The sequence below is a fragment of the Pyrus communis genome, chromosome 12 (assembly GCF_963583255.1).
Source record: "Pyrus communis chromosome 12, drPyrComm1.1, whole genome shotgun sequence".
Classification (NCBI taxonomy): domain Eukaryota; kingdom Viridiplantae; phylum Streptophyta; class Magnoliopsida; order Rosales; family Rosaceae; genus Pyrus; species Pyrus communis.
The window spans coordinates 1,523,176-1,534,104 of record NC_084814.1 but is presented as its reverse complement, the minus strand read 5'-3'; the positions used below and the strand labels follow the sequence as shown (position 1 = coordinate 1,534,104).

At 35.7% G+C, this 10,929-nt stretch overlaps 1 protein-coding gene across 1 annotated transcript; it reads left to right on the top strand.

Moving 5' to 3' along the window:
- The first annotated feature begins 5,421 nt into the window (after window positions 1-5,421).
- Window positions 5,422-7,816, top strand: LOC137710286 (alcohol acyl transferase 2-like). Its single transcript, XM_068449218.1, has 2 exons — window positions 5,422-5,913; window positions 6,850-7,816. Exons 1-2 carry the CDS (start codon window positions 5,473-5,475, stop codon window positions 7,786-7,788), a joined length of 1,380 nt encoding a protein of 459 aa, XP_068305319.1. The 5' UTR covers window positions 5,422-5,472; the 3' UTR covers window positions 7,789-7,816.
- The last annotated feature ends 3,113 nt before the right edge of the window (window positions 7,817-10,929 follow it).

Here is a 10,929-nt window from a genome sequence, read left to right as displayed (position 1 = left end):
TTTTCTCTATTTCATTTTGTTCTTCACAATTACGTAGTATGATTGAAACCGTACTTGAATCCTCGTCTGGAATTTAGTTGAGATTATTCATCTATTGGGTTTGGGTTCCTTGACCTAGCTACGCTTTCAAAGTAGATGCTATATCACTAAAATTCAACAACACCTTTGTAATTGCTATAACAAGATATCCTCTGATTCACTGAAAAACAAAACATGTCAAGAGGAATCACCACTTTATTAGAGATCCTTTGTACGTCGGATAATGTGATTGAATTACTCTATTACAAATATGAGGATCAAACTGTTGATATTCTATATATACTAAAGCTCAGCGGATGGATACTGTCCAAAAACCAATGTGTTTATCCACGGGGTAAAACAATTGGTGATTGTTTTGTTTATTATATATATAATTGTTTTTCTCATGAACTCTCTCACTGGCTGTTGCAACTTCTCTCTCTCTCTGAAAGTGGGTTTTCTTTTCTATGCATGTTATTATTTTATTTCTCTCTTACTGTTTCTTATATCTACCTGTCCATTATCCGTTCTTCTTCCTCCTATCACTCTCAAGTCCAGTATTTAAAGCCTTTTTTGGTTGCTTTTGGTTTACATTATGCCACGTGTATGATGTAACAGAACAATTGTCTAAAGTTTCTTAAACCTATGATTGGTGAAATTCAAACTTGGCAACAAGATAACTTTTTCATTACATACATACCAAATAGTAATAAACTAGAAGAAAAGATAGGATCCAATTCCTATTAACTCTCAATTCTTTGATCAGAATTCCTCTTAATCTCAGTTTCTCAATTCTTTACGGTTTAGAACACCCATACCAAAAACACTAGCTTCACTCATAGTAATAGACCTTATCCTTTATGTTTAGCATAAAATAATGCATGATTATGGATTACAAATTATTTTTTATTTATTCAAATTTAATTTTTACTCTTTCATCCTACATATGACTCCATTTTTCCATCTATGTCGACTAATTATTACATATTATTTATTAACTGCTATAATTTTTTTTTTTAACATTTTGTTTTACAATTTTAGGAAACGAAAAAAAAAAATGCTAACTCAGCAACGAACTTACAAGGTTGACAAATACGTTTTCAAGCAATGACGACACAAACATTCAACGGCATGTAAAATTAATTATTGCTTTATTAATTTTTTTTTATTGACATTTTACATTTAATTTAAAATTTTACTAAGCTTTCTCTTTAGAGGAATTAGATATTACTCATATATATACAAACTATCTTCTTTTTACATGATCTAAATACATGAAAAAATTACCTGCTTGCATATTGAAAGGTTAGATTGAATATCCAAAAGTACAAAAGTAGACATTTCCACCAGAGATATACCCTCTCCATATATTTTACTCTAATATGTTCTTTCACATATTTAGAAAATATGAACAGAGCATATCTTTAGTGGAATGATGCCTTTTTATACTTTTGAACGTTGGCCTTAAACCTTTCACTAGACAATCAAATAATTAGCCATGTATTCACAGTAAGTTGACAGAAGAAGGTATGTGTATAAATTGGTAATAGTTAATTCCTAGAAAAGATGGAAATGATGATTCTTACTCTAGATAATCAAAACTGAGTTTATCAATTTACATAAATCTGATTTGTCTTATAATGGCATTTAATTTTGTTTTAAAATTTATATTAATGGCAAATAAACTCTTATTTAATGATAGCATGATTTGCAAGACTTTTGAAACTCTTATATAACGCTATCACTAGATATATTTTATTGCATGACACACCAATTTCCATCTTTGTTGTACTAAATTGCAACAAACATATCTTTTCTGATATTGGTCAAACTAAGACAAATTCAGCTTTCAATGTGCCGAATGTAGTAACCTATAACACCTAACTTTGCCGAGATGGCTAATGAGATGACCTTTGCCAATAAGGATTTGAAAATCCTTCTCGACCGGGACTTGGATAGATAACCAGTTGGTTTCGACGCAGTGCTGTTTATCCAAAATGAAAGTGCTTCGGGAACGGCTGATTCTACGGAAATAGTGTTATTTATCCAAACTGAAGATGTCACCGGTTGCCTTCACAGCGTTGTTTATCCAAACTAAAAGTGTGTTGGAGGAAAAAGAAAATAAAAAATTTCAAGATGTTTAAGAGTTTTGCACAAGATAATTTATGTGTTGAATTGAAAAGGATTTATTCGTTGCACATCGCTTCGTATTTATAGCGATGAAAAATCTGATGACCATGAGCAGATAACACGGCTTTTCTTGATGGCCGCATATTTTTACGCTGACCCAATGAATGACCAGGTGATAATGCATAAGTCATGCTTCCTACTTCAACCAGGAGACTCCCTTCTCCATTTTATTGTCCAAATGCACTCATGCAATCCGTTGCAAATCGCCAAGTGTAATCACTATCTCACCATTATTCGATCATCTTTGACAATCCTAATCAGTACCAAGCCACGTGCATGATAACATTTAATCATCATCATTATCACCAAACTTGAATTGGATAATAACAATTTGAAGAAATCCAATCCCATCTGCTTCAATATTTGATGTCGTGCCTTAAAGCATATCCCCATTTATCTTGTACAAGAAAATATCAAGGTAATTAAAAAATAATTATTATGATGAAAAATCATAATATTATCTTTTAACAATAACAAAATTATCTCTTTGATATCTAACAGTGTGGAGTTATGCTCACTCAACGGTCTCGATTATTCGGGCCGACGGTATAATTTTGGGTCCAAACAGCATGACACACCAATTTCCATCTTTGTTGTACTAAATTGCAACAAACATATCTTTTCAGATATTGGTCAAACTAAGACAATGAATATATGTTATCCAAATTCTCAACCCAGGTATGTATCCAATTTCACTTACTCCTTATTTCTCAATGCATTTGTTTGAATAAATTAATATAACGTTAGTCAAAACTCAAAAACTTAGAAATTATGCTGAATCTATTTTTATTAATTTTTTAGTTGTTACTACCTACAAACTTTCTTATCCCACAGCAACACGTGGGCATCACTTCCTAGTATTTACTAAGGGTACACTAAAAGAGAGTTTTGTATACCTCAGGGATTTGCTGGTGTCAAAACTAGAAACAATTTAAAGGAGAGTGTTGATGCCTGGACTGATTTCTAGCTTCCAATTTTTTGTATTAAACAAAAGTAATGGCTTAGTTTTTTCTGAATTTGTAACGGCCAAATATGTTGACGCAGTCCAAAATTACAAGTGTAGGGCCGAGATAGGTTTGCTTTGGTGTGAGGTTTAGAGTTGCTTAGAACAATTGGGGTCTTGACGGCTTTTGTTAGCTAGCTAATTTAAATGAGATGTAAGGTGGTATTGTGACCAAAACCCTAAATCATTGAAGTATATAAGTGACGTTTGAGCTGCAATGTTCTGCCCTAAGCCGTCACTTTTCTCTGAAATCCTCTTATGTTTGTTTCTATTTTCTTAAATAAAATACGACTAGATTGAATCATGTATTTGAACATGCCGAACACAAAATTTGACAAGAAGTTCAATGTTCGGAAGTTAAGCACCGAACATAAGAGTTGAGGATTAGCCGATAGCCATGAACATGGAATTGGGGGTTCGGTTAACCAGTACTAGCTTAACCTGCTACCGATCTTCTCCTCCAAGTCGACTCCTGACCTTCATGTTGCTATTACAAAATCTTGATACAATTTGGCTTCTTAGTGATGGAATTTTACATATTGTTATATTCAACTCCAATGACTATATGAACACTCAAGTCTAGTTTGGTTTGATTTCTTCTAAAAATTGATGGGGAAGAACAATTGGATGGCTAACCACTAACTTAAATGAACGCAAATAAAGACATAATTCACAAGAAGTTGCAAAGAGCTGTTGGTTTCATGTTCCTTACAATTAAGTTGAATTCTCAAAAGAGTGTGCATAGCTTGATGAATATTGGTTCGGCAGCCCCATATTGAAGGGGAGGTTGTTGGATAAGAAGATATATCGTGTAAGATGGGGAAGGATTTGGAAGGGGTAATTTTGGTAGATTTGGTGAGTGCGGAGAATAGATGTAAAGTTTTTAAAATCTTGTAGCGTAAAAAGAGTTCGTTGGGTGAGGAGATAAAAGTTGGGTGTGTAATTAGAAGCTCCATTTCCATTTTAACAAACATAATATTGTCTTCAGTGAGTCCTATCTTTAACAAACATAATATTGTCTTTAGTGAGTTCTATTTTGTCAAGTGATCGATCTTGCATGTGTTTATAAGTAATTGAATTACTTTTCATATTGTCAATTAGTTTTATGATAGAATATCAACTACTTTTTTTTTTTGAACAAACAATATTATTTACACTGAAGGAAAGATGATGGGTTTAAACTCACAGTGGATTAACAATAATGTGGTTCAAAATAGAAAAGTAATGAGATTTTAGGTTCAAATTTCATACTAAGTGTTTATAAGTAATCTCTCACTTACAAACAATGAGGAATGCCACTAGACCGTAGTACTAAGTGGCGATGGAACCTCAACTTTCGTCATGGTATTAGACTAAATTGTCTCATGTGTGAAGCCCAACACTTGACGTGCTCCACGCCACCTAATTTGTGTTGTTCATGTGCTAAGCTTAAAAATTCGACACACATAAAGGGACATATTTGGAGTATAAATTACACATTGGATAAAAGAGGACCTTGCATCTGCTTATAAGTGATTAAGATGCTCCCTATATTATCGATTAATTTTACGGAGCCTCAACTTTCTTCATCATAACAAACATTTATCATGAGATAATTGAGGAGTACAGATCTTCTTCAGATCTAAAAAAACTGAGCCTAATGATTAATTGATCTTGACTGTTGAAATTTGATCCAACGGTTACGATTATTATTACTTTGAGGGATCTTCTGTTTATAATCGTTGGATTAAATTTCAACGATCTGAATTATTTGATTCTTAAACTTAATTTTTTTTTTAGATCCGAAAAAAATCTGTGCTCATAATTGATAGCTGTAATTAGGGCTGGTACATACTACGATGTTGGCCTTTTAGGTTCCATCCCTATCAAAGGTTTTCTACCAAACACCTGTCCTCATATCCTTGTTAGTATTCAGTTTTCTGATGTTGAAATGAAATTCAGAATTAATGCATATGCACGAATATGTGGTGTGAAGTGTGAAACGGTCCCATGCACATAACTCTCAACAACATGTTTTTCTTTGGTGTCCATGCTGACCCCGTGATTTAAACGTTTCTTTCTAACAACTAACAACATTTTTAATGGAAAAGAAAAGAATCACATTCACAACGGGTGAAAATTTGGACGGAAGAATCGGGAACCTTATAGCATCTGCATTACGCTATATAAGTATTGACTATCAACTTTTAGTTAGCATGCATACCACAAAAAAAAGTTCCAAAACCTTTGATCTTTTGCTAGTTCTTAAGCTCGTTACTGAAATGATGCCACCCTCAGTACTTCAGGTGAAACGATTGCAGCCGGAACTTATAACTCCGGCAAAGCCAACGCCTCAGGAAACAAAGTTTCTCTCAGATATTGACGACCAAGAAAGCTTGAGATTCCAGGTTCCAGTTATAATGTGTTACAAAAACAACCCATCACTTAATAAAAATCGTAATCCCGTTAAGGTGATTAGGGAAGCCTTAAGTAGAGCATTAGTGTATTACTACCCTTTAGCTGGAAGGCTTAGGGAAGGGCCTAACAGAAAGCTCATGGTCGATTGCAATGGTGAAGGTATCTTGTTCGTTGAGGCTTCTGCTGATGTCACACTTGAGCAACTAGGAGACAAAATTCTACCCCCTTGTCCACTCTTAGAGGAGTTCTTATTTAATTTTCCAAGCTCTGATGGAATTATTGGTTGTCCTTTGCTGCTGATTCAGGTGAGTTAATTAATTATCAATTACATTATTTAGTTTTTCATATTCATATTTGGTCATAGCCATTAATTCTTTACAAAAAATTTGAAGTAGGTTAAGGGTATGAGTAGTGTTTTTTGCATTAAAGTCACATACACACACCGTAGATTTTTTGTAAGAAATTAGTGCAATCAACAATATCTGAAATTTTTAATGACAAATAAGGACATATACAAGAAAGCACTAACAATATTGTAAAGTTTGGTGGCACCGCGACTGTTTTTAACTTTTTTCATAAAATTGGCAACCCTTTTCATAAACGAAAATTAATCATACTGCCACCACACCCAAACTTGAACTTATCTACGATACTACCATGTCTCTTTGTTCTTATGATTAAGGAAAGTCACTAGGTGGCTTTGGAAAGAAAAGATTATGAGACACTTTTCATTATTTTTCGAAACTAATTTTTCTTCCACAATCCTTATGTTTAACACTTTACATTGTAAAATTTGTATACACGCTGAATAGAGGAAATTATATTTCTACATGGTATCTGCCTAAGTAGGTCCTAGGTTTTCTACCAGTCTCACATCACCTTTATTGTGTAGGTTTTCCCTTGCCGTTCTTCTTCTAGGTCTTTTGCATGTCGTCATGTCATCCTCTTTGTCTTCTGTCTAAATTTTTCTCTTCTATAATCATTTTGTCTAAATTCCTCTATATTTAAAGACTCTTTCAAGTAACTTCAACATGCATGAGACTCTTTCAAAGAGACTCCATCTTCCATCTTTCTTGAATTTTATTCCTAATTTTTATGAAATTTTTGTTTCCTAATTAGATCATCTAATTTAGATGGTTTTTTATTTTTTATTTTATTATCTTTTCTTCTAAAGAATTGTTAACTAGCACGAATATGATGATCAAGAAAAAAGTCTAGAAACTAACTTTTGCAATATGCAGGTGACCTGTCTTACATGTGGAGGTTTCATACTTGCATTGCACCTAAACCACACAATGTGTGATGCACCTGGATTGCTCTTGTTCCTGACCGCCATTGCGGAAATGGCAAGAGGCGCACATGCACCATCTATTCTACCAGTGTGGGAGAGAGAGTTGTTGTTCGCTCGAGATCCACCAAGAATTACATGTGCTCATCATGAATATGAAGACGTGATTGATCATTCTAATGGCTTATACCCATCTAGCAACCAGTCAAACATGGTTCAACGATCTTTTTACTTTGGTGCCAAGGAGATGAGAGTCCTTCGAAAACAGATTCCACCCCACCTAATTTCCACTTGCTCCACATTTGACTTGATCACAGCTTGTTTGTGGAAATGTCGCACTCTTGCACTTAAAATTAATCCAAAACAGGCTGTCCGCATTTCATGCATTGTCAATGCACGGGGAAAACACCACAATGTATGTCTTCCCTTGGGATACTATGGCAATGCATTTGCATTTCCAGCTGCAGTTTCAAAGGTTGAACCTTTATGCAAAAATCCACTGGGATATGCTTTGGAGTTGGTGAAGAAGGCTAAAGCTACCATGAATGAAGAATACTTAAGATCAGTGGCAGATCTTATGGTACTAAGAGGGCGACCTCAATATTCATCGACAGGAAGTTATTTTATAGTTTCTGATACAACGCGTGCAGGTTTTGGAGATGTCAATTTTGGATGGGGACAGCCGGTATTTGCTGGACCCGCCAAGGCCTTGGATTTGATTAGCTTCTACGTTCAACACAAAAACGACACCGAGGATGGAATATTGGTACCAATGTGTTTGCCATTCTCGGCCATGGAGAGATTTCAGCAGGAACTAGAGAGGATTACTCAGGAAACTAAGGAGGATTTATGTAACAACCTTAGATCAACTAGGATCATGTCAATGATGTAAGTGTTAAACGTAATGCACTTTCTGTAATGTAGAGTTGTGTCTCTTGGAATTAATCAGTAATAGCTGTTATCAAAAGGTCCAAATGTTATTAAAAAATAGCCAATAATAAGATGGCTTGGTGTTGTAATAAAAAATTGAAAGCAATAAAATTAAATTTCAGTTGCCGTTCAAAAGTCATCGTCCATATATATTCTCTTGTATTCTTCCTTTCTGCAGTATAACTTAAAACTGCTAATCTTTCCTCCAACAGTAAGAATCAAATTGCCCAAGTGTTAGACAATTTAGTAAGTTTTCAATGGATTTCTTGAAGTGTCATGAAAATGTCAGGAAGTTTGAGCCTTTATTTCCTCAAACCAATAAGAGCGAAATGATATATAAGGGATCGAGTACACAAAAATACCCCCTTCGTTCAGATAAAATCGGGTCGGGTTGTTACAACCATGATACTTGAAAGCGTAAGATGGTAATTACAATTGAAGAATACATACATGAAGGGACTCGTCCAACGTATCCCTGGGTCAAACATAAATGTCTACAAAGACATTGATCTCCGGGAATTTTGAACCCCCCTAAATATAAAAAGATAAGAAAAATGTTAGTATGAAAGAAAAATTAATATTACCGACATATTAAAAATTCAATATGAAAAGCTTTATTATTACTTGCCACCGCGCCTCCATTCTATATGAGAAGGGCTTCGAATCCGAATGGTGGAAAAGAGTCTTCATCTCCCGATTGATATTGTTGGCTTTCGTCTTCTTCTGTTATACAAAAGAAAATGTATTAGTTCTAATTTAAATGAAATATAAAAAAATCAATAAACAGTAGTAAGAAACGTATAATACTTTTAGACTTAATATAAAAAACGTACCACATAGCCGGGCTCCTGAAAAGATTGCAGAGCCACACCCAATTTTTTCCCAATCCTTAAACTCCTTCGGGCAACCTTCCTCAAGAGCGACCTGCAGATCATCAAATGTCTAAAAATATTGATGCACGTCTCTCTTCCACTGCTTGTATCGTTCAGTGAAGAGCATGTTGACGTACACCAACATATTGTTGTTGATGTCATCAAAATTGTAATTCGTTTGCAATGTAACAAATTAATTACATACATTAAGTAATATAAATATATAAAATTAAAAAAAAAACAATAAAAAGGCAGGATACTTATCGACAAATAAGCGCGCACCTTCATCCTCACCTCGTCTTGCATCACCTTCCAAGACTTTTATCGCATAGGGCAATAGGTCCGAACGACGTGACCAATGTCGTGGGCCAATGCACTATGTTGATCCAGTGTTGGTGCAGCCTGATGTCAGCCATCGTATCTGATCGTGATACGTCCGTTGGTCACTTGGGTGACCTTCGCCATCTTCAACTTGCGACACGGTCCTTGGGTATTTTTCTTTGTTGGAAAAAAAAAACAGTCAAACGAACACTACAAATTATACCAAAATTTCGGTAGAACCTCCCTTCAAGTTATAACAATTCCCAAACCCTAGACATTGTAATAATATTATATGATATCCAACAACAATCACAACTAGGGGTGGGCAAACGGGCATGGACCCGCGGGTAGGGGCGGGTCCAAATTTTTTAAATCTGGAACGGGGCGGAGTGGGGCGAGTCCTAATTGCTGAGGAAACGGGTCCCCGACCCGAACAGTTTCCACCGTCCAAAAATTTGTTTGTCTCTCAGACAAAACTCTCAATCTCTCTCTCTCTCTCCCTCTCCCTGAGAATCAATGTCAACCCAAAACAATAAGTAATCCACAACCCAATCTAAAGCCCAAGTCCATATCTAGTTTGATGATGTAATTGCTTACAATTGCAAAGTTAGGTAAGGTTGTGTGGAATACAACATAATTAGGTGCAATTAATGGGTTTTGTGTGGTAGTAAATAATCTTAGTTTAATTAAGTGTGTGGTGTAGCTTTCATTTGGTTTGCTATAAATACTCAAGTCCCCAAGCATTGTACATCATCCAAGGAAAAACAAAGCCTAGAGCTAAATAAGAAAAGCTTTGCTAATTAGTTTGTTTTGTGAGCTTTCTTTAAGAGTGTGCTCTATTTTCTTCTTCTTGGGATCATTAGAGTTATCTTGGATACTCTTCTTATTCAACAATTGGTATCAGAGCCAAGTCGGTCAGGGATCGTTCTTGGTAGAGCATTGGTTGTAAAGTCTCTTGAAATTCCGAGTATGCTCTGTGGTTGCAGTTTTGACTGATCTTCCACATCAGAAAAGATTTCTTGAGATTATTGTTGGGGTTATCACAAACCTTGAGAGGGAGCTTCTTTGTGTCGAGAGTAGTGTATTACTCTGCACGGTAGTCACTCAAGCTTGTTCGGTGTAGTCAAAGTCTTGCCGATACGATGGGTGATCTTCAAGTTGTTGGAGGAATCAAGAAGCTCAACAACCAAAACTATAACACGTGGGCAACGTGTATAGAGTCTTACCTTCAAGGTCAAGACTTGTGGGAGGTTGTCGGTGGTAGTGAAGTTACACAACCGGCAGCGGAAGATGCTAACAGCGTCTTGCAGAAGTGGAAAATTAAAGCAGGCAAATCAATGTTTGCCTTAAAGACCACAATAGAAGAAGAAATGTTGGAGCACATTCGGGATGCTAAAATGCCAAAGGAAGCATGAGACACTTTTGTTACACTCTTTTCGAAGATGAACGATACAAAATTGCAACTTCTCGAGAATGAGCTGCTATCGATGGTACAACGCGACATGATGATTGCCCAGTACTTTCACAAGGTGAAGTCGATATGTCGCGAAATTTCAGAATTAGATCCAACAGCTCCTATTGGGGAAACCAGGATGAAGAGAATAATTATCCATGGTTTGAGACCCGAATATTGAGGGTTCATTGCCGCTATACAAGGATGGCCGACACAACCATCGCTTGTTGAGTTTGAAAATTTTCTTGCAGGTCAAGAAGCTATGGCCAAGCAAATGGGAGGAGTCTCACTGAAGAGTAAAGAGGAAGCGCTCTACACCAACAAAAGCAAAGGCACCTTCAAGCGGTACACTGGTAGTGGATCTAAAAAGGATGGAGAAAAGGTGCAAAGTCACCAAGGAAATGGAGGCTCTCGTTCTGGGGAAGCTTGGAAGAATCGCGGTAATAGTAAAAAGTTT